The sequence below is a fragment of the Tachyglossus aculeatus genome, chromosome 1, assembly GCF_015852505.1.
Source record: "Tachyglossus aculeatus isolate mTacAcu1 chromosome 1, mTacAcu1.pri, whole genome shotgun sequence".
Taxonomy (NCBI): Eukaryota; Metazoa; Chordata; class Mammalia; order Monotremata; family Tachyglossidae; genus Tachyglossus; species Tachyglossus aculeatus.
The window spans coordinates 99,812,855-99,838,080 of NC_052066.1; the positions used below are offsets into that span (position 1 = coordinate 99,812,855).

The 25,226-nt window shown below is 41.9% G+C and overlaps 1 protein-coding gene across 2 annotated transcripts in view; it reads right to left on the reverse strand.

The window, feature by feature from the left end:
- PLOD2 (procollagen-lysine,2-oxoglutarate 5-dioxygenase 2) overlaps window positions 1–25,226 on the reverse strand; it is a 116,058-nt gene that overhangs the window by 14,853 nt on the left and 75,979 nt on the right. For both annotated transcript variants that reach the window (XM_038748722.1, XM_038748714.1), the window contains exons 8-12: window positions 18,196–18,297; window positions 8,648–8,773; window positions 7,304–7,425; window positions 3,893–3,997; window positions 1,099–1,224 (exon numbers count right to left, since the gene is read on the reverse strand). In XM_038748722.1, the coding sequence (XP_038604650.1) occupies window positions 1,099–1,224; window positions 3,893–3,997; window positions 7,304–7,425; window positions 8,648–8,773; window positions 18,196–18,297 (581 nt within the window). The remainder of the gene's footprint in view (window positions 1–1,098; window positions 1,225–3,892; window positions 3,998–7,303; window positions 7,426–8,647; window positions 8,774–18,195; window positions 18,298–25,226) is intronic.

Here is a 25,226-nt window from a genome sequence, read left to right on the forward strand (position 1 = left end):
CTGTCTCAGGAGCTGATTAAGCCGATTAGTTCATCAGCAGACAAAGCTGAATGAAATCGTAATATTGATATTCTAACACACCGAAAAGTCATTAGAGGGACTATCAGAGCATGAAAAAGTGCAATTCTTGAGCAACAATTACAGAAATGCTTCATTTGTTTAAAAGGTATTTCCTGAAATCAATTTCCAATTCTGAAAAATGAATTTTAAACATGAAATAATGTTCTGTCCTCAATCATACTCATTTAAGGCAGCACTGGATACAAACCAAAATAAAGGTGCACATTTTGATATCGACAGGGAAATACACACAATATGAAGGAATTTAGGCTTTTGAGGGTAAAGAAACAGAAGCAAATATGAAAAGGTAACTTGAGTTCCATAGAGTTGACATATGTGTCACACCATTACAGTTGATTTATTTTGAAGAGAGCTATGTTATGTTTTTCTTCAAAAATCAGTCTGATGAGAACAACCCTATCTAAACTCCTTAACCCTAATCCTTACCACGCACAGTATCAGGATGGCAATCAATGGTTGCCAAATGCTCACTGCTCATCAGGATTATTTTACCCATACCAACGGTGGAACCACTGTTGCAAAAATCAAGGACGTGCCAGAGATCAGCATAACCATTGATACCGTGAGGCTCTTTAAACAATACTCTTTGACCGATATACATTTCAAATCCAATGCACACCAAAGATCACTCTCATCAGTGCTTCAAGCCTTTGAGTGTAAAACTGCCAATAACTCGGATCCAGTTTGGGGAATTAATATGTGGAATTAATATATATATTTTTTTGTTTTGGGGGGGTAATTTGCTAAGCGCTTACTATGTGCCAGGCATTGTACTAAGAGCTGGGGCAGATACAAGGTAAGCGGATTGGACACAGTCCCTGTTTCACATAGGGCTTGCAGTCTTAATCCCCATTTCACAGTAGAGGCAACTGAGGCAGGGAGAAGTTAAGTGACTTGTCCAAGGTGATACAGCAGACAAATGGTGGAGCCACATTTAGAAACCAAGTCCTCTGACTCTCAGGCCCATTCCTTTTCCGATAGGTCATGCTGAGTTACTTGTAAAACTAGGCAACTTACACCCGGTTCCCTTGAACGATATCCACATAATCTTCAGATCGAGCATAATATCCATCAGGACTTAATGTTCCCCAGAAGTTGGACCAGAGTTTTCCATGGCGGGTCACAAGAGGTGCAATGATCTTCCTGTAAGTAAAAAAAGTCATGACACTGTGATTTTTAAATGTCAGTGCTTTAATGTAGTATTTCTTAACCCAGATTCCTCTTTTCCTAGTATCTCTAATGTGACAGTATTTCTCATCTGAACAAATGTTCCGGTTCTTCCCGAAAAGCTCCATAGAACATGAAGGCTTCCTCTTTAAAACTGTGTTTGTTTCTTTTTCATACATTCATGGCCTCAGAGTGCATGGAATTAGGAGGAGCTAGAGGCTTTATTCATTTGGTCATTAAATTAATGGAGTATCTAAACCTTGAAAATGTAGGAGGAGTTGCAGAATCTTTCACTGGGGATGAAGTGGGGTGGAGAAAAAGGATTATCTCTTTGTTAAAAATTAGGCAACGGGATCACCTTAATGATAGTGACATCACAGCATGCCCATCACAAACCCTAAGAGGGTGAAAGAAGTGAGATGGAATTCCACTCAGTCTGCCACACTCAACACTACAGGGGACTAATGGATTTCACAGTCCTTTGAACTGTGGCCCCTCACCCCAGTGTGGCTTCTACTATCAGTGCTGCTAATTTCATCTTCATCGCTGGGGCCCCCTTTCCCAAATATCATCATGGCATACCAGCCTCCTAACCTTTCCAGTGTATGTGTGAGTGTGCATGTGTGTGTATGTGCGTGTGCACATGCATGCATGATGAGAGCTGCTAAAGGGGAATTAATGGTGTGACTGCAAGAGAGATGTGTCCCCCATCCCAACTCCAGATGTGTTTGGAGTAACATAAAACAAATCCAATGGCAGTGTAATTTTCCACAGGGGAAGAAAATTTCTAATCAACTCCTGATTCCAACACAATATCTAGATTCTGGGCTTTCAAGTAGGTGTATGAGGAATTATTTTAATGGTTTCTTTGTACTGGAAAAAGGGGCTTGTTTGTTCGAAGAATAAGACTGAAGTACTGAATTTGTTTTCCACCACCTAGGAAAAGGATGTTTTTATGTGAAACAACTCAGAGGTTTCTGGTACCGAGAAAAATGAGATCCTTATCAAAATCAAAAGACAACCCAAACTGGAAAAATACATGTATTGAGGATTTGATTATTTTCACACAAATGCAAGAACCTTCTGGAAGAAAGGCTGTTTTTCATAAGTCACCATAAGGCTCAGTAAAAGTCAGTGCCATTAGTGAGGGTGGGAGGGTGAAGGAAAAATCTTCATGCCTAGGATTCTTAACTCCCACTTCAATCTTAATGCCTTCAGTCCTCAATCATTTAGCAATACTTTATAGCGAACAGGTTTGGAATCATTTTGACTTTAAGAATGCTACTTCAAAGACAAGGGAAATAATCACAAGTCTTGTGGTTGTGCATTCTGGATTTCATGATTTCAAGAATTCCTAATCTTTACAGCTTGCCCTCCCCCAGAAGCTGATGATGTATCTATAATTCTATTTATTTATATTAATGTCTGTTTTACTTGCACTGATGTGTATATATAGCTCTAATTCTATTTATTTTTATTGATGGTAAAGATGCCTGTTTACTTATTTTGACATCTGTTTCCCCCTTCTAGACTGTGAGCCTGTTGTGGACAGGGATCATCTCTCTTTGTTGCTGAATTGTACTTTCCAAGCACTTACTACAGTGCTCTGCACACAGTAAGTGCTCAATAACTATGACTGAATGAATTGAATGAATGAATTAAAATCACATCTCCAAGAGGTCTTCTTCCCAGAAAGCCCTCCTTGTCTGAGTGCAAAAGAAAAGTCAGAGAGACCTTCCCAAGGGTGTGAGTGACAAAAGCCAGTTTCCCAGGTCCCAGGGCTGTCCTGGGGAGTTAGCAGGTGTGCCATAATTCACTCCCTAGACTCAGAAAGCCTTTTCTAGTTGGGAGATGGAATCAGGATCCTCCTCAAAAGGAATTTAAGAGCCCAAAATGACAGGTGATAGAATCACTTTGTTTTGTTGGGGTTTTGTTGACTCCTGAAACCTGAGGGGCTATGAAACAGAAAGCTGGTTTTTGGCACATTAGGTTGACTGTCGAGAAAATAACCAAGTGCTTAGTAATTATACTAGTGATCGCGACAAGATTCTCCACCCAGCTGGGGAAGGCAATGATGTTTACAGCCTCTCTAGACTGTAAGCTCACTGTGGGCAGGGAACATGTCTACTGACTGTTATTTTGTATTCTCCCAAGAGCTTAGTATAGTGCTCTGCACACAGTAAGTGCTCAATAACTATGATTGGTTGGTCAATTGATGCTTTAGACACTTGCCCCTCTTTAACACCTGGAGAACAAACATACTTATTGAAAACGTTCAGGTTTGCTACATTCTGATAATCGATTTAACAAACACATAGCTCTATAGAGGACAGGACAGGGCAGCAAATGTAGCTTACATAAAAGTACAAAATTTACAGAAAACTGAAGGTAGTGAATCGGGCAATTTTCCCCTGGATATCTTGAAGCATCTTTAAGACACGTAAATGTGTTTGTGCGCTATATCTATCTATCAGTTATATCTATCAGATCAACTGCTGCTCTGGGACCCTAGCTGACCTGATAAGTAATATGTACCACCTGCCAAGATGGTATTTTGGTGGTGCTGGTGGATTTCAAGGGGACCCATGGCCAGGGATGGAATCAAAACTTCAAAAAGACAGAAAGGTGGAACTTCAGTTGTTACCTGTTTTGTTCTATCAATAATCTTAAGGTACTTGGATTGGTCAGAACCACATCTGCATCAAGGCTGAAGTAATAATCACAGTGCTCATTCTGGCGACAAACATCCCTGGAAAAGAGAGGAGAGCAGTTAGAATTGTTCCATGGCACTTATAAGCATCTTCTATGGCAGATCACATAACACTTACTAGCTAAACTAACTTTCTACCTTTCTCTTCAGACCAATGAGATAACATATTCACTTGTATTCATTGAGTGCTTACTATGTGCTAAGCACTGTACTAAGCACTTGGGAAAGTATGATACAACAATAAACAGTGACATTCCCTGCCCACAACGAGCTCACATTTCTTGGACATGACAAGGAGAATTTCACATTTCCCTCAGAGCCACCCAGTTCTAAAAGAGAACTGGTACAGGTATTATGAAAGGGCTATTTTGTCACCAAAAGGGCTGAAACTAATTTGCATGTGATTGTAACCTCTTCCAGTAGAGCATAAACTCCGTGAAGGAATGAATCATCTCTCTCTATTATTTTACTCTCCAAAACATTCAGTGTCATGTTCTAAAAAACACTGATTGTATGAGGGGCAACGGCAGAAATGCACAGTAAATTTGAGCTTAAACATGAGAAGAAAAGAAGTTAACAGTTCTTAAAGAAAAGAGTTAACAGTGGCTATGGAAGAGGGGTGGAATAGATGATCTTCTGGTAGGGAAAGATCAGAAAAGCAGCATAGCCTAGTGGATAGGGCATGGGCCTGTGAATCAGAAGGACTTCTAGACTCTTCTAGACTGTGAGCCCGTTGTTGGGTAGGGACCGTCCCTATATGTTGCCAACTTGTACTTCCCAAGTGCTTAGTACAGTGCTCTGCACACAGTAAGTGCTCAATAAATACGATTGAATGAATGAATGAAAAGGACTTCGGTTCTAATGCCAGCTCCTGCACTTGTCTGCTGTGTGACCTTGACTAAGCAACTTCACTTCTCTGGACCACAGTTATGTCACCTGTAAAATGGTGATTAATTCTGTGAGCCCCATAAGGTTTGATTAGCTTGTATCTACCTTAGTACTTTTAGTGCAGTGCCTAGCCCACAGTAAGTGCTTTAACAAATACCATAAAAATTAATGAAAAAAAGACGACCTTCCTGTTGGGGAAGAAATGGAAAAAAGTGAGGGTAGCATTAGGAAAAATCTCAGTTGTTGTTTGGGAAGAACTTTCTTTTAGATGACATAAGGGACACATCTGTATCTCTTACTTGACAGCATACTTCCCTTTAGTGAGAATTGTTGCATGAATGTTTTTCACAGCATGCAGGGTTGGCCTTGACACTTTGCCACCACACCTCTACTAAGGTTGGAGTCAAGTCAAGAACATAATAGAATGTACATTGTCTGAATGGTTTGGGTTTCTTTTTCAAATGTAACAAGGGGATCCTGCACATAGTAAGCGCTCAATACGATTGATGATGATCCTGGGGATCCTCTCTCAGATGTCAGCATATAAAGAGGTTCCATATATTTCTTCCATAATCAAACAGGTGTAAATTATTTAAATGTTATTTCCTGCTTACTCATTTTTCTACTTTTGGAGGTGACCAAGCTTAAATTTATATAGGTACAAGTTGATCCTTCTGATGACATTTAATTTGATTGCAATGATAATAATGATAGTGGTTAATAACTGCATAATAATAAGCAGTAATTATGTGCTAAGCACTAGGCTAAATAGGCTACAGTACCATTAAATCATACACAGTCCCTGTCCCACATGGGGCTTACATTCTAAGGGGGAAGAGGCACATTTAGTTTTTATATAACATGAGCTTTCAACTACACATTTTGGATAGAATAGTACTGGGAAATTATGAAGCATTCTTCCTATAAAATGGGTGCACATGGGATGAGAAGCAGTGTGGTCTACTGGATAAAGCAGTCAAGCAGTGTGGCTCAGTGGAAAAAGCCTGGGCTTGGGAGTCAGAGGTCATGGGTTCTAATCCTGGCTCCGCCACTTGTCAGCTGTGTGACTTTGGGCAGGTCACTTAGCTTCTCTGTGCCTCAGTTCCCTCATCTGTAAAATGGGGATTAAGACTGTGAGCCCCACATGGGACAACCTTGATTACCCTGTATTCCCCCACCCCAAGTGCTTAGAACAGTGCTTGGCACATAGTAAGTGCTTAACAAATACCAACATTATTATTATTATTATTATTAAGGCCCTGGGTTCTAATCCCTATTCTGCCACTTGTCTGCTTGGTGACTTTGGGCAAGTCATTTAACTTCTCTTTGTCTCAATTACCTCATCGGTAAAATGAGGATTAAGACTATGAGGCCCAGGTGGGATGTGGACTGTGTCCAGCCTGATAAGTTTGAATATACCCTAGTGCTTAGTACAGTGCCTGGCACAAAATAAGTGCTGAACAAATACCACCCCCCGCCACCCCCCCTCCAAAAAAAAAAATAGTGCATGGCACTGGTCAAGGCATCTCACACTATAATGCAAATTTTCCTTAATGCATAGTTCACTAAGAAACCTGTACTAGAGTAGAACTGAGTGCAGTGTAAATCCCTTACTGGGCAGAGAATGTGCCTGTTTATTGATGTATTGTACTCTCCCAAGTGCTTAGTAGAGTGCTCTGCACATGGTAAATGCTCAGTAAAAAGAACTAGAAATTGCCAAATGGGCTTCCTCTACTCACTTTAAACCATATTTCTTTGTGTGGGTATTCCCCCCCCTCGCCTTTTAGACTGTGAGCCTACTGTTGGGTAGGGACTGTCTCTATATGTTGCCAACTTGTACTTCCCAAGCGCTTAGTACAGTGCTCTGCACACAGTAAGTGCTCAATAAATACGATTGATTGATTGATTGATAGTCCAGAAATCCAACAGAAAGGTCCAAAGAGCAATTAGCAAGCCCACAGCACCAAGCGAGCAGTGCCCCAGAGGCAGCACAGGAAATCCGCCAGGGTCAGGCTCAGGCATTACACTCTGGGCTGCTAAATTTTTCTCTTGGCTGCTGGACTTGGCCTCAATGATATTTTAATTTTTATAGCTCTGTTATCAAAATACTTCTGACACTCAAATTTTCGGCTGATTTAATCTGGAAAGAATGCTCCACATCTGTTCTGCTATTTACATCTTGTACTGTTTGATTTTTGTTTAAGGGATTCAAAAGTCTTCAGCTGAGGTGAAAATGACAGCTGGCTTTACTTGGTTGGATCTTATTCAGCAAGAGACACATTTCCTGACCATCAACAGCTTTTTGTATTAAGAAAAATATTGAATAATTCCCAGGGCCGGAACTGCCCAGCAATTATCTCCAAAACAGAGAGAACGATTGATGCTACTGTACTTGGGGTTGATATCTTCCAGCAGAATGTATAGCTGCATTTAATAAAGAAAAACATAAAACATTACATTCCCATGTTCCTGGCTTCCGCTTGACTGAGGCTCTCTTCGGGACCCACAATTTTTATAGTTGTTATAATATTTTTTGCTTTTTCCCAAAATGCCTTGATGTGCTTTTCATGATAAACTTCCTGTAATCATAGCAACATAACTTAGAATTAGAGTTAGCAACACCACTATTACTGTGAAGAACAACACAGGAATTCATTCCAATGTCTAGGGAAAAGACACGGGTGAGAGATACTACCAGGTTCAGGATTGTTGTTGGCCATTTATAGCTTTATTTTCCAAAGTATTATGCAGTCCACATAAGGTTTTGCCATAAAATTGATTTTATATTTAACTACCAGCAGGCAAATGCAGGATTAGCAAACTTTAAATTGTTCATACTATATTCAGATTCATAAACATCACTTTCAAGCTTCTACGATCCTGCATTGATGCTGTCTCCTATAAGCATGGGTCCAAGGTTCAATTATCTACCCCTCAGCTAGGGATAGCAGTCTTCAAATTTGGCAGAAGCAAGGAAGATATGGAAAAGGAGATAATTTGGCCGAAAAATTTACTTGATAACAATCCTGTGTTGTGGTTTAGTCAAACAATAGCAAAGCATTTGACAGTTCATGACTCTTGTTCTGATGAAAACCATACCTCGAAGAATTGCTTTTCAGCCAAAGTTCACAAGTGGCCATTTCATTTTATGATAAAAATTAGCAAACCAGTAATCAACAACCATGTCAGTATTTAAAAAGACCACCAATGCACGATTTAATCAAATTGGGTTGAGTTTAAGATATGGGCTCTTCCCTTCATTATAAGCAAAGTTTAGGAGAGTTTAATAAGGTCAAATGCATCTCTAGCGTGCTTTAACAATCAGCATATTTTTAAAAATTCACTAAAAGCTTATACTCCGAAACTCAGTATTTTCTGACTTCTATGATAATGATTCAGCAGTAAGAACGTTCAAGATGGCAAAAGAAAAGACGGTTCTGAAATAAAAGGATGAGCAATAATTCCACAATCCAAATTATTTGGGGATATACTCCAGAAATAAAAGTCTGTTTAGAATTAGGTGACCAATTATGAAATCAAGTCATAAAAAGTTTGGAGAGTAAATCATTTACACAAACAGTTCACCTTGAATTTTATTCACTTGACCCAGTTTGGAATGCATACCACTTTGACACAAGGTCTTCCTTGATTTTTTTTAAGATAAAAATGATTAGTAAAAACAAATGTCTCTGTCCTGTGGTGGGAAACAAATTTAACCCACTATTAATGAAGTTGAGCTGTAGCTATGAATTCCTCAACAGTTTGTCTCCCCAAAAATATTATCTTTCCCCAATAACTTACATTATTATGAATGAAAAGATTGAGGGCTTCCTTTGGATAATCCAGCGTCAACAACAGGTCTAGGAATCGGGGAAGGAAAGGTGTTGGTTGCTCAATGAAAACAGCAATTGTTACCTTTGGATAGTCCTGAGAAAAGAGGTAACATGTTAAAGGGAGGAATAAAATTGGCCATCAAAGATGACCTTAAATTTAAAGGTGGACTAATTGTGTATACATATATACACAATATATATCTGAAAACTCACCATTATGAATCTTTATGACAAGAAATATTTTAGAAAAAACAAAAAAACACTTTCCCTTTAGCACTTGATAGTCACCCCATTCGTAGTCCTACAGTACTTATGTACATATCTGTAATTAATTAATTTATTAATTAGAAGCAGTATGGCTCCGTGGAAAGAGCACAGGCTTCAGAGTCAGAGGTCATGGGTTCAAATCCCGGCTCCACCAATTGTCAGCTGTGTGACTTTGGGTAAGTCACGTAACTTCTCTGTGCCTCATCTGTAAAATGGGGATTAAGACTATGAGCCCCCCGTGGGAGAACCTGATCACCATGTAACCTCCCCAGCGCTTAGAACAGTGCTTTGCACATAGTAAGCGCTTAATAAATGCCATCATTATCATCATCATCAATTTATATTTAAGTCCGTCTGGGAACGGGTGTATCAACTCAGTTGTTTTTTACTCACCCAAGTGCTTAGTACAGTGCTCTGCACATGATAGCTGTTCAAAAAATGCCAGTTATTGATCAATTGTTTCATATCCTTCAGGGTTTGCAGATGATAATAATAATAATAATGATGGCATTTATTAAGTGCTTCCTATGTGCAAAGCACTGTTCTAAGCGCTGGGGAGGTTACAGGAGATCAGGTTGTCCCACGGGGGGCTCACTAAGTGCTTACTATGTGCAAAGCACTGTTCTAAGCACTGGGGAGGTTACAGGAGATCAGGTTGTCCCACGGGGGGCTCACAGTCTTAATCTCCATTTCCCAGATGAGGTAACTGAGGCACAGAGAAGTTAAGTGACTTGCCCCAAGTCACACAGCTGACAATTGACGGAGCTGGGATTTGAACCCATGACCTCTGACTCCAAAGCCTGCGCTCTTTCCACTTAGCCATGCTGCTGGATGCTACCATGGTGAGAATTTAACAGGTATGCAAGTTATGATTAATAAGATGACATATAACCAGAATTCCAATTCACTTCTTCTACAAATCAATCAGTCAATCAATGGTATTTATTGAACACTAACTGTGTGCTGAGCATAGTACTAAGCACTTTGGGGAGTACAATACAACAGTCAGTAAACACAGTCCGTACCCACAGCAAGCTTATTGTCCAGTGCTAACCATTACTTTCCTGCAATGTCAAACTTGCACTACCCATTTTATGATGGCAATTTGATTTCGTCCTGAGTTTCATGATCTTACCAAAGACCATCTCTCCATTTCTGGCAGGCTAAACTGTCTTGACCTGCTGCCTCCTAACTACTTATGTTTATGTCCTAGCAGTTTTTCTTTTATTGAGTGATTCTAATATTTCTTTTCTCCCATTTCCTTATGGCCCTATTCATTTCAGTTTATCCACAAAGCAGCTGCTGAGTACTATCATCCTCACATGTCCATCACAGTCAAGATGTGATGTGATGAGTGCTGTTTTAATGTCAATGACTGTCCCAGGACCTCGTAGTTTGGAATTCTGTCTTGCAAACTGATAAAAGGTATGGCAGATAAAAGCCCCTGAGGAAACCACTTAAAAGTTATACAGAAAATCTGTGGTATGCTCAGGCCTTAAAACTAAATAGAAGGCTGGATTATCATCATCATCAGTATTTATTGAGTAACTAAATGCAGAAGACTAATGGTCTAATGGAAAGAGCATACACCTGGGAGTCAGAAGGACCTGGGTTCTAATCCTGCCTCCACCACTTGACTACTGTGTGACCTTGAACAAATCACTTAATTTCTCTGGGCCTCACTTATCTAATCTGTAAAAAAGGAATTAAGACCGGAAGCCCCATGTGGGGCATGGACTGTGTCCAACCTGATTAACCAGCAATTAATATAGTGCCTGGCACACAGTAAGTACTTAATACCATAAAAAACCCTACACTTCTCATAAGATGGTACATACAATTAAACAGCAAACAAAACACAGTCCTGCCCCCTCAGAGCTATAGCAATATAATTTTGTCTTCAGAACTGCAGATCAGCCTTGGTCCTGTGACATCCGGACCAAGAAACTGAATGAAGGAATTAGTTATTATATTTATAATGACAAGGATTTGTGAAACATCCTCTGAATTCGTTCTGTCTGTGTTCCTACTGGGGGCACAGAAGTGCAAGAGAGCAGGAGGGCAGAGGTCCAGCACATTGCAAAGGGCATTTATAAAGGTTTTTTACCTTCCGGATCTATTTACATTGAAGTGTCAGCAAAGTAGTGCTTTGTTACAGTACTACGATGCAGCAGGTAATTTCTTTGCTGGCAGTTGACATCTTCACCGCACACGTTAGCCAGTTATTTTTCAGGATTCAAGTAGTTTTCCACTCAGACACATTCATGATTGATAGCACTGCCCCCATGAGCATTTCTCTACTTGCAGATTGGGAGAAAATCTAGATCCCCTGGTTTTCATTGTAGTATACTCTTCCAAACTGCTTAGTACAGTGCTCTAGCCGCAATCAGTACTCAAAAAATATCACTGATGGATTGATTGATTCTCAGAGATGTACTCTTCCAACTGGACCCAAAGCAGGGCTAGCAGCTACACCACAATTGCTCTGAATAACTTCAGTTTTGCCTGAGGCTTAATTTCACGTTATGGCCACAGTCTGTCATTTTCCAAATGATTTAGTGCCTTTCTTGATTTTGTTTTCTACTTCGTTGTCTAGCCTTTCTTCTTTGGGCAGTGTCCTGCCTAGCTAACAGACTTCAATGACAGCACTCAGGTCTGCATTACTGATGGAGATACTTGATCTTTGGTGTGCAGAATTTGATCCTGCAGCCTGGACCCGAGAATACATCAATCATATTTATGGAGTGCTTTCTGTAGGGGGAACACTGAACTAAGCGTACAATACAACAGAGTTGGCAGACATGTTCCCTGCCCAAAAGGAATTTATGATCTCAAAGGAAATCTTCTTCAAGTTACCTGTAGTCCGCTGTGTTTTGATGATTCTAAGTGATTCTATAATTATCTGAATATTTTCTTATGTATTGCTTCTAGAGCACAGTCACCAAAATAGAAGAGCTCTAGAATTAGACTGTAAACTTGTTGTAGGCAGGGAATGTGTCTACCAACTCTGTTTTTCTGTACCCTCCTAAGCCCTTAGTAAAGTGCTCTGCACATAGTATGTGCTCAATAAATATGGTTGATTGACTGACTGAAGCTCTGGGCCAGTTGAACCAGAACAGTTTTCCAGAAGCAGAAATGAAGCTCCAAATAATTCTCCACTGCTCTTTTGCACACTCAGGAAAATGAAATCCCTTCCTTCACACAACTCAACTGCACCCTCATATCTCTCCCGCCCATTAGACCCCACTGCATGCCAAATCCCTCAATGTCCTTGTCCATTAGCTAAGCCTGCAGACCTTGAGGACAACCCAGACAAGAGAGCCTCTAGGCAAATCACCACCGGACTTCAGTAACGAGCTTCTAGGCTAAACTTAAATCATCCAACTACCCCAAATTTCAAACGAAGGCCAAGAATCAAGCACACATTACCAATAATCTAATGTTTCTTTAAAGAACAGAACTTTCCCCTTCATATCCTTCAAACTGGACTGGGTGAAACAGATGTCCCTTAGGATATCGGATTATCAAACTACTCCTTAGCTGAATAGGCATTGGTTATTGGGGTAGCAGTTATCTTCCATAGTTTCCAACATACAACTTGATAAAAATCACCTCCAATAATGTGGCCTATTGGAAATAGTTGCCTAGTAGAAAAATCATGGGTCTGAGAATCTGAGGACCTGGGTTCTAATCCCAGCTCTGCCACTTGTCTACTGTGTGACCTTGGGCAAGTCACATGACTTCACAGGGCCTCAATTACTCTACTCATCTGTAAAAAGGGGATTAAAACCGTGAGCCCCATGTGGGACATGGGCTATGTCCAACCTCGTTATCTTGTATCTACCCCTGGCAGGCACATAGTAAGCGCTTGACAAATACCCCCCCCCCAAAAAAACCCTAAAAACAAAAAAACAAAAAGGTCACGTAGTTAGCTGCAATCTGGCATGATTAAAAAAATCTTGCTTAATCTCTGCCAACTGAAAACTCACAATTCTAAAGAGGTGACCACCCACATGAGCAAATAAGAAGACATCTATTGGAAGAACATGTCCACAAGAGACTGAGAGCCTATGATTAATCTATTATTAAAATGACTTGAAGAAAGTTGAAATATTTAAATTTGATTTAGTTCCCTCGATTGAAACTGAAGAGTATAAAAAATAAAATATTGGAAGAAAATAACAAAAAGCTAATGCAGTAAGGTTTTGTTTTGGTTTTTTTAAACACATCAGTTTTAAAGTGATCTGAAACATGAGGCATGATGAATCCAGTGATTTACTTCACACAGCAGGAATAAAAATTTGACTGGCACAATCATCCCTCTAATTCCACTCTAGAGAGTTAATGCAAACACAAATTGGCATGGTAATACGCATTAGCACACGCTCAGGAGGATCATTCCACTTGTATCTGCAAAAAAGATCAGAGTGTAATCCTGAATCTTTCAACATAACAGTTTTATCCAGAAATATTCTGTCTTTCTTTCCAGGTAGGAAGAATTCAGTGTGTTTTTTAAAAGTCTGTCCCAAACCCTTGGAACTTCCAGTCAAATTGAGCACTGCAGAGTGGCCCAAGTTATTCCTAAAAGCCTTGGTTTGTGAAGTTGGAAGGAAAAGGCTGTTATTTGTAACAGTAACTCTGAATACATTACTGAACACCTCTTTCTTTAATGACAGATGGACAGCTGCAATCATATGTAAAGAGTTCACCCTGATTATCTCTGATACTCTCCAAATTCTAAGGATTCAACCCTGTATTTTGGCTACCAAACCCACCATACACTCAGAATTAATGTCAAACCTTCTATACACTCAGAATTAATGTCCCAGAGAATTTATGCCTCTTCAAGGTGTTCTATGACACCCTAACTACATCTCAGTAGCTCTACTGCAGCATGGAAACTTGACAGAAAGCCCTATTGGGAACAATGATTGGGTGAAATTTGGGGACCCACCTACTGGGAGAGATTCATTCATTCATTCATTCAATCATATTTATTGAGCACTTGCTGTGTGCAAAGCACTGTACTAAGTGCTTGGAAAGTACAATTCATCAACAAAGAAAGATAATCCCTGACCACAATGGGTTCACAGTCTAGAAGGGGAGAGACAGACATCAAAACAAGCAAACAGGCATCAATAGCATCAATATAAATAAATAGAATTACAGATATATATATACAACAAAGTAAGTAGACAGGCAGTAACATAAATAAAATTATAGATATGTCCACATATACACAAGTGCTGTGGGGCGGGGAGGGGAGTAGGGCAAAGGGAGAGAGTAGGGGTGATGGGGAAGGGAAGGTGAGCTGAGGAAAACGGGGGCTTAGTCTGGGAGGCCTCCTGGAGTAGATGAGCCTTCAGCAGGGCTTTGAAGTGGGGAAGTGTGATTGTTTGGCAAATTTGAGGAGGGATGGCATTCCAGGCCAGACATAGGACATGGGCCAGGGGTCGATAGCAGGACAGGTGAGAATGAGGCACAGTGAGAAGGTTAGCACCAGAGGAGCGGAGTGTGCAGGCTGGGATGTAGAAGGAGAGAAGGGATGTAGAAGGAGAGAAGGGAGGCATGCACAAGTGGTAGGATGGCAAGGCTAGCAGTGTGGAGAAGCAGTGTGACCTAGTGGATAGAGCATGGGCCTGGGTTCTAATCCCAGCTCCGCTACTCGTCTGTTGTGACCCTGGGCAAGCCACTTGGTCCCTCATCTGTAAAAATGGGGATTAAGACGGTGAGCCCCATGAGGGACAGGGACTGTATCCAACCTGATTATCTTGTATCTACTCCAGCACTTGGAACAATGTCCGGCACATAGTAAGCACTTAAATACCACAATTATTATCATTATTATTATTGTTGAAACAATGCTAGGCTAGACTGATCAGCAATAATCAGAATGCACTCCTGAAGAGTCACCATCTTCCAGAAGAAAGGCAAGAAAGTTGTCTATGGTAGGCAGTGTGGGATCTCAGCCCCCTCCATCATGGGCTGATCCTCACTGGAGACCAGAGTTCCCCTGGATGGGTTACTGAAATGTGTTGTCAGGGTTGTATTTTCTGAATGGCAAAATCACTTCAGAATCAATCATATTTATTGAGGGCTTACTTGCTCGTTCAAGCTCTCATCCTATCCCGTCTGGACTACTGTATCAGCCTTCTCTCTGATCTCCCATCCTCACGTCTCTCTCCACTTCAATCCATACTTCATACTGCTGCCCGGATTATCTTTGTCCAGAAACGCTCTGGGCATATCACTCCCCTCCTCAAAAATCTCCAGTGGCTACCAATCAATCTGCGCATCAGGCAGAAACTCCTCACCCTCAGCTTCAAGGCTGTCCATCACCTCGCCCCCTCCTACCTCACCTCCCTTCTCTCCTTCTACAGCCCAGCCCGCACCCTCCGCTCCTCTGCCGCTTATCTTCTCACCGTGCCTCGTTCTTGCCTGTCCCGCCATCGACCCCCGGCCCACGTCATCCCCCTGGCCTGGAATGCCCTCCCTCCCCACATCTGCCAAGCTAGCTCTCTTCCTCCCTTCAAGGCACTACTGAGAGCTCACCTCCTCCAGGAGGCCTTCCCAGACGGAGCGCCCTCCTTCCTCTCCCCCTTGTCCCCCTCTCCATCCCCCCATCTTATCTCCTTCTCTTCCCCACAGCACCTGTATATATGTATATATGTTTGTACATATCTATTACTCTATTCATTTATTTATTTTACTTGTACATATCTATTCTATTTATTTTATTTTGTTAGTATGTTTGGTTTTGTTCTCTGTCTCCCCCTTTTAGACTGTGAGCCCACTGTTGGATAGGGACTGTCTCTATATGTTGCCAACTTGTACTTCCCAAGCGCTTAATACAGTGCTCTGCATACAGTAAGCGCTCAATAAATACCATTGATTGATTGATTGATTGTGTGCCGCATTCTATACTAAGCACTTGGAAGAGTGTAATATAACAGAGTTGATAGAGACATTCCCTGCCCACAATGAGCTTACAGTCCAGAGAGATGAAGTATTCCTATTTCCTCTGAAAAAAAGTATAACTCTCTTGAAATGTTCACCAAAATCCAAAGATTAGCCCATTAGTCCAAAGATTGGACAGTTGAATCTGAATTAAAGTGCTTTGACTAACGCAATCTCATAATAAAAAAAACAAAAATTAAATGTAGGTGGTATTGGGTCTTTTCTTCACCCAAGTAGCATCACTTAAGCAAACTGCAGCAGTAATATGCTAATATTCATACTGTGGAACTTGTTAAGGAAGACGTTACAAATAAATATTATTATGCCCTCCCTCCCAACATCCGCCAAGCTAGCTCTCTTCCTCCCTTCAAGGCCCTACTGAGAGGTCACCTCCTCCAAGAGGCCTTCCCAGACTGAGCCCCCTCCTTCCTCTCCCCCTCTCCATCCCCCCGTCTTACCTCCCTCCCTTCCCCACAGCACCTGTATATATGTATATATGTTTGTACATATTTATTACTCTATTTATTTATTTATTTTACTTGTACATATCTAGTCTATTTTATTTTGTTACTATGTTTGGTTTTGTTCTCTGTCTCCCCCTTCTAGACTGTGAGCCCACTGTTGGGTAAGGACTGTCTCTATATGTTGCCAACTTCCCAAGCACTTAATACAGTGCTCTGCACACAGTAAGCGCTTAATAAATATGATTGATTGATTGATTGATGAACCATTTGGCAATATTTATAATAATTGTGGTATTAGTGAAACACTTATTACATGCGAGGCACTGTCCTAAGCATTGGGGTGGACATAACCAAATCCCTTGTGGGGCTCACAGTCTCAACCCCCATTTTACAGATGAGGTAACTGAGGCACAGAGAAGTGAAGTGACTTGCCTAAGGCCATACAGCAGACAAGTGGTAGAGCCAGGATTAGAAGTCATGATGTTCTGACCCCCAGGCCTGGGCTCTATCCACTATGCCACTCTGCTTTAGAGCCCCATGTGGGACAGGGACTATGTCCAAATCAATTTCTTCTACCTATCCAGTGCTTAGTTGGTCAGCCAACCATATTTATTGAGAGGTTACTGTACACTTATTGTGTGCAGTGCTTGGAAGGGTACAATATGACAGACACATTCCCTGCACACAACAAGCTTACAATCAAGAGGATTATACAGTATACAGTTTAGTACAATGCCTGGTGCATACTAAGCACTTAAGTATCACAGATACTATTATTACTACTATTACTCCTCCTACTCTTACTACATCTGCATAGTCACTTCAGTCAGACCTCACATCAGTATACAGTTCATCAACTTCAAAAACAAAGTAGCACTCCTCTCTTATGAACAACAGGCGGTTGGCTCAAGAAGCACACCATACTCCAGAACTCCTGTTCTCAATCAGTCAGTCAATCAATCCTATTTATTTAGTGTTTATTGTGTGAGAGCACTGAACTAAATGAATGGGAGAGTGCAATACAACAATATAAAAGGCACATTCCCTGCGAACAAGGAGCTTACAGTCTAGATGGGGAGACAGACATTAACAAAAATAAATAAATTACTGATATGTACATAAGTGCTGTGGTGCTGGTGAAGAGGTCTTCCAGGGTACCAGAATACCAGGGAAATACCCCAGGGGAACCACGTTTCTAAACAATGCTCTGAAAGGGCCAGATCTCCTTGGCTTCCCTGAAAGACTCAGCCTAAGTGAATGCTACTGCTCACTTATCTTTCACTGGAAATTGTACCCAACTGAAAATTGCAATGCCGATTTAGTCAGTTTCCCTGAGAAAGCACCTCTAAGCAAAACCATCTCCAAAAGAGTCACCCATTTCATTTCAAGATGTGACTGTAGGTTCACTGTATTGTTAGACTGTAAGTATTGTTACACTGTAAGTATTGTTATACTGTACTCTCCCAAGCGCTTAAAACAGTGCTCTGCACACAGTAAGCAGTCAATAAATATGACTGACAGATTGAGAAATGGCAAATTACTTTTCATTTACAATTACCTTTCCTCTTGACCTTTGCCCAGCTTGAATATAAACGATAGTAGAGCATAAAGCCTGAATCACGCATAATAAGTAATGAGTTCTTAATAAGTAATATATACCTGAGTTATTTTAACCACTGGCAGGCTACAGTCAGATTCAGGGGATCCCAATAATGCATGTAACAAGCATCATCAAATGGCTACACTGAAATTCCATTTACAGTCTGATATTAGTTCTGAATGAGAAATAATCCAGCAGCCCTAGAAGACTCAGATTTTCCAAACTTACCTTTGATGATGTCAAATCAATCATGTCCAGATCACATGTTGTGCAGCCATTTTCATGTGTCCAAACATTGGGAATGTAATTTCCAAAATAATTCAGTTGATTCTAGTAAACAAAGGAGACATCTTTTAGACTGAAAACTCCTTGTAGGCAGGGATCGTGTACACCAACTCCTTTGTGTCATATTTTCCCAAGTGCTTAGTACAGTACCCTGCATACAGTAACTGCTCAGTAAATATCATTCATTCATTCATTCAATCGTATTTATTGAGCGCTTACTGTGTGCAGAGCACTGTACTAAGCGCCTGGGAAGTACAAGTTGGCAACATATAGAGACGGTCCCTACCCAACAACGGGCTCACAGTCTAGAAGGGGGAGACAGACAACAAAACAAAACATATTAACAAAATAAATAAATAAATAAATATGTACAAATAAAATAAATAGAGTAATAAATACGTACAAACATATATACAGGTGCTGTGGGGAGGGGAAGGAGGCAAGGCGGGGGGATGAGGAGGGGGAGAAGGGGGAGAGGAAGGAGGGGGCTTAGTCTGGGAAGGCCTCCACTGATGTCAAATCAATCACGTCCAGATCACATCAATCAATCACTGATTGACTGAGTGCTTTAAAAAGTGCATGTCTATCGTTATTCAAATTCATTTAGCTGGGTAGAAACATTAAGACATTATGAAACTGTATTAACAGATTGTTTGGCCTGGCTCCACTTAATGGCTTATTACGATGTCTGTTGGATATGCCATTCAGATGAAAATAGATCTCACTTTACCGCTACACTTCAGAGTTAAAGTGACCTTTTCTGTAGCCCCCTAAGTGAATCATCCTATTGTTCCACAGACACTGGAATGTTTACAAGGCTAAATTTGGATCTGAAGTGGGGAATACATCATTTAAAAATGAGAAAAATTAAACGAGGCCTTGATGCTCAGGCGATGCTTCCCATAATAGAGTTGCTTCGGCTAGATTAAGGAGGTCCAGTCTAATCCCAGCCTGGTAACCTTGATAACCTCTGAGGTCCTGCCTCTTTACTGAAAGAGATACCAGTAGCCATGCACCATTACTGATACTTTAACGGGTTTGAGCTTTGACCCTGTATGCATTTTGCTCACAGGCCTAGTGGAAGGAGCACTCGACTGGGAGTCAGAGGACTTAGGTTCTAATTCTGGCTCCCCCACTTACCTGTTGTGTGTCTGTGGGCAAGTCACTTGATATGATATTGATGGCATTTGGTAAGAGCTTACTATGTGCCAAGCACTGTTCTAAGGGCTGGGGTAGAGATAAGGTAATCAGGTTGACGAACGTGGGGCTCACAGTCTCGATCCCCATTTTACAGATGAGGTAACTGAGGCACAGGGAAGTCAAGTGACTTGCCCAGAGTCACACAGCCAATCAGTGGCAGAGCCGGGATTAGAACCCATGCCCCCTGACTCCTAAGCCTGTGCTCTTTCCACTAAGCCATGCTGATATCTCTGTGTCCCACTCCCCTCATCTGCAAACGCTCTGGGCATGTCACTCCCCACCTCAAAAATCTCCAGTGGTTGCCTATCAACCTTCATATGAAGCAAAAACTCCTAACTTTTGGCTTCAAAGCTCCCCATCACCTTGCTCCCTCCTACCTCACCTCCCTTCTCTCCCTCTACAGCCCAGCCCACACCCTCCTCTCCTCTGCCACTAACCTCCTCACTGTGCCTCGTTCTCGCCTGTCCTGCCATCGACCCCCGGCCCACGTCCTTTCCCTGGCCTGGAATGCCCTCTGTCCGCACATCCGCCAAGCTAGCTCTCTTCCTCCCTTCAAAGCCCTACTGAGAGCTCACTTCCTCCAGAAGGCCTTCCCAGACTGAGCCCCCTCTTTCCTCTCCTCCTCCTCATCCCCCCGCCCTACCTCCTTCCAAATGCCATCATTAGCACTTACCAAATGCCATCATTATCATATCATATATACTGCACTTGTATATACCTGTACAGATTTATTCCTCTATTTAGTTTGCCTGTACATATTTACTATTCTATTTATTTTGTTAATGATGTGAATATAGCTATAATTCTATTTATTCTAAAGGTTTTGACACCTGTCTACATGTTTTGTTTTGTTGTCTGTCTCCCCTTTCTAGACTGTGAGCCCATTGCTGGGTAGGGACCATCTCTATATGTTGCTGACTTGTACTTCCCAAGTACTTAGTACGGTGCTCTGCATACAGTAAGCGCCCAATAAATACAATTGAATGAATGTGTTCTCCCTCCCTATTAGACCAGGAGCCCCAAATGGGACAGAATCCATACACAATCTGATTATATTGTACCTACCCCAGTATTTAGCCCAGTGCTGGGCACAAACATATCATCACTGTTATTATCATCATTATTATTATTTTGATTATTGACCCCTTGTTGTCGATATTAAAAGGCTGTTTTACACCATCATAAGGACCACAAAGCCCTCTCCTCAGTGGTGCCACTTTGAATTAATGCAAATAAGTTTGGGAATTATCGATTTGATGGATTTTTTTTAATGGCATTTATTAAGCGCTTACTATGTGCACAGCAGGATTTGACTAATTTTGTTTGCCACTGATCTGAATGAACCCAAATGAGTCGAGCTTGGTGCCGGTTAGATCGGGCCTCACCCACTGAAGTACAGAGTTCCTCAAATAACAACATCCTGGAAACTGCCCAAAAACCTGTTCAAAAACTACAAACAGCATTTCTAATTTTCAATATCCCTGGCACCCATAGGAAATCCATGCACACCCAGCGGATATATCTTAATTTTAACATTAGCACTGCACAGTGTGGCATACCCTGGATTTCCCCTTGCCTCAGTTTACAAAGATGAATGGGAAGGGAAACAAACTAGTTTAGACCAGGACTTTTCCTTTCAGCTGCTTCTTGTAAAATTCAGAATACAAACAGTGGTAAAAAGTATTTTTTGTCCTTTGTAGCTTCTGGAAGCATCACAGATTCTTCAAACAATAATTCTGGCAACTCTGAAACGGCTCTGAACTGTTTATGCAGTTACTCTTTGGATGGGCCTCCTGGGCAACCCTCCGTGCTTGAAAGCTGTTTTTCATCTGTCAAAACAGCACAACCAGATCCTTTTAAACCTGGCACTGGATCCGTGGTAAAAAAAAAAAATGTTTTCCATGTCCACCCCATTCATTGGTTTAAGCCTTCCCCAGTGGAATTAGGTAAGCTGCAAGTAATTTTCCTAGATCATGGAGACCCAAATATGAGAGAGAGAGAGAGAGAGAGAGAGAGAGAGAGAGAGAGAGAGAGAGAGAGAGAGAAAGAGAGACAGAGACAGAGAGAGAGCATACACATAAAATGAAAACAAAAAGCACTGTGGCCTAATGGATAGTGCACAAGCCTGGGAGTCAGAAGGATCTGAGTTCTAATCCCAGCTCTGTCACTTGTCCATTGGTTTGAACTGGGGCAAGTTACTTAAGTTCTCTCTGACTCAGTTACCACATCTGTAAAATGGGGATTAAGACTGTAAACCGCCTGCGGAACCTGGACTGTGTCCAACCTTATTAGCTTGTAGTAAGCATTTAACAAGTACCATACAGAAAAGTAATCTATCATTGTGGTCACAGTCCATACCCTCCAACCTAGCAGTGTTAGTACAGTAATAAGTGAGAGTATATGTGTTTGACCTCTTTAGAGGAAAGATAAAACAGAAACTCAGGATACTGATCACCATTATAAAATCATCCCCACGATAAAACTCAGAAAAACCGTGACTGCGACTACAAAAGTAATTGATATAAAAGTACCTCTTGATATGCCTGATAATTATAATTTGATAATACAGACACACTTTCTATAAGAACCAGGCATGTTCCCCTTGGAGAATATTTTAAACTCTTAAAACTCTTAAACTATTTTAAACATAGTATAAATATGGCTATTTTATTATGCACCATTATATTTCCTCCCCACCATCCTCAGCTACTTAATGAGGAATGTTTAAGGATATTTTATGCAACTACGGGCATCTCATCAGATGGTCTGTTTCTAGTCACTCTGCTACGCTCTCAGAGGAAAATATGAGAAAAAACAAACAACAACAACAAAAAAACCCACAGTGCTCATGGGCAATTTACTTTAACGCTGAGTGCCAAATAAAATCCAAGGAAGGATGAAATCTTTCTCCATATTGTTTAACCTACAGCAATTTCAGGTCAGACCAAATTTCCAGATACGTGAAGAGGCATAGCTGGTGATGCTTTCTCGATGAGTCAAGCGTTTTTAAAAGCACAGCAGATCTTTCTTAATGGTTTAAAATGTGCAAAGACCAGTCAAATTTGACAGCAGGCCTAGAGACGAAAGTGCAAAGTTGAGTCAGCTATAGCCACTCTTCTGATCCATTCATCTGGAAAGACTGTCCTGCCTTTCTGTTCTCTTTGAATTACATAAATGGAAGGCTCAGTGACATCCTCTGGTTTAAGAAGGCAGGGAGGAGGGTGTCCCAGGGGCGGGGGCAAAGTTATCCAGAAAGAGAGAGACCAACTGGCTCAGACCTGCTGATAAATCCATAGCTGTTTCATGTAACCAAGTGCAGAAGCTGCCCTGATTCCTGAGAGCTGCCAACCGGATCTAAATTCCACTTGGCTAGCAGCTTTGCTCAATGCACTCACAGGCACCTGTCTGCACCATGGAAATCTAGGAGGTGGGTAAAAGGAAACCGAAAGAAATGAAAGGGGACGATATTTCAAATGTTGATTCACTCATTCAATTTATTTGATTGTATTTATGGAGCGCTTACTGTGTGCAGAGCACTGAACTAAGCACTTGGGAAAGTACAATACAACAATAAACAGTGACATTCCCTGCTCAGCCTAGAGTAGGGGAGAAAGAGGTAACTACAGATAAATAAAATGACAGATATGTACATAAGTCCTTTGGTGAAGGGAGGAGGGAAGAGCAAAGGGACAAATAAAATGACTGATATGTGCATAAGTGCTTTGGGGCTGGGAGGGGAGACAAACAAAGGGAGCAAGTTGGGGTGATGCAGGAGTGAGAGATAAGGAAAACTGGGGCTTGGTTTGGGAAGACCTCTTGGAGGACATGTGCCTTCAATAAGGTATGATAAGGTCATAATGAATGAAGAGGTTTTGGATACCTCATTCCAAGACTTTCTAAAACTTGCAGAGATAGTATCTTGAATTCACACAGTGCTTTTACTTTCCCAACATATGTTTCCATGACTAATTGCATTTTGTTCTCCCAAAATCCCTGTGAAGCAGAAGCAGGTAGGTATTCTTTTCACTATTTAGCAGGGGAGAAAAATGAGACTTTGGGACGTTATGTGACTTGTCTGAGGTCACATAGCAAGCGAGTGCCAGAACTGACACTGGGACCCAGGTCCTTGACTCCCAGTCCCAGGAACTTCTCAATCAATCAATCAATCAATTGCATTTTCCCACTAGATTACGCACCATCCTTAAATCCAGGGTCAGTTGGAGGATAGTTATTTATGACCATGCTGCACACAGGTCAGTATTCCCCTCAAAGTGACCAGGAAATAAGGAGCTGACTTCTTTATATTTCACTTAGCTTTAGAAATGTGTTCAAACGTTTGAGTCCTGAATCCGAATTTACACTGGGTAAGTCTTTCAGTCCACGAACATTTATCCATCACCCACAGAGCCGTGTCACGTTACCCAGTCTTGATGATCAGATTACTACTCTCAACTCTACCCTTTCTACTCAGCTAGACTCAATCGCTCCCCTTTCCCTTCGCCGCTCTCGTACCACTAACCCACAGCCCTGGATCACTGCCACTGTCTGCCTCCTTCGCTCTTATGCTCGAGCTGCCGAACGCTGCTGGCGAAAGTCTAAACACCATGCCAAACTCGTTCACTTCAAGTTTATCCTTTCCTGCCTTAACTCAGCCCTCTCCTCTGCCAGACAAAACTATTTCTCCTCCCTTATTGACACCCATGCCCATCACCCCCGCCAGCTCTTCCGTACATTCAGCTCCCTTCTCAGGCCCCCGGTTCCTCCCCCTCCTCCTTCCCTCACCCACAACGATCTGGCCTCCTACTTCATTAACAAAATTAAATCCATCAGGTCCGACATCCCCAAAATCACTTCCCCCCCTTCTCCAACCCCCCGGCTCTCAACACTCTCTGCTACTCTCCCATCCTTCCCAGCAGTATCCTCAGAGGAGCTCTCCTCCCTGCTCTCAAGTGCTACTCCGGCCACCTGTGCTTCTGACCCCATTCCCTCTCATCTCATGAAATCTCTCACTCCATCCCTTCTCCCCACCTTAACTTCCATCTTCAACCGATCACTCTCCACTGGTTCCTTCCCCTCTGCCTTCAAACATGCCCATGTCTCTCCCATCCTAAAAAAACCCTCTCTTGACCCCACCTCACCTTCTAGTTATCGCCCCATATCCCTCCTACCATTCCTTTCCAAACTCCTTGAACGAGTTGTCTACACGCGCTGCCTCGAATTCCTCAGCACCAACTCTCTCCTCGACCCCCTCCAATCTGGCTTCTGTCCCCTACATTCCACGGAAACTGCCCTTTGAAAGGTCACCAATGACCTCCTGCTTGCCAAATCCAACGGCTCATACTCCATCCTAATCCTCCTCGACCTCTCAGCTGCCTTCGACACTGTGGACCACCCCCTTCTCCTCAAAACGCTATCTGACCTTGGCTTCACAGACTCCGTCCTCTCCTAGTTCTCCTCTTATCTCTCCGGTCGTTCATTCTCAGTCTCTTTTGCAGGCTCCTCCTCCCTCCCATCCCCTTACTGGGGGGGTTCCCCAAGGTTCAGTGCTTGGTCCCCTTCTGTTCTCGATCTACACACACTCCCTTGGTGACCTCATTCGCTCCCACGGGTTCAACTATCATCTCTACGCTGATGACACCCAGATCTACATCTCTGCCCCTGCTCTCTCCCCCTCTCTCCAGGCTCGCATCTCCTCCTGCCTTCAGGACATCTCCATCTGGATGTCTGCCCGACACCTAAAACTCAACATGTCCAAGACTGAACTCCTTGTCTTT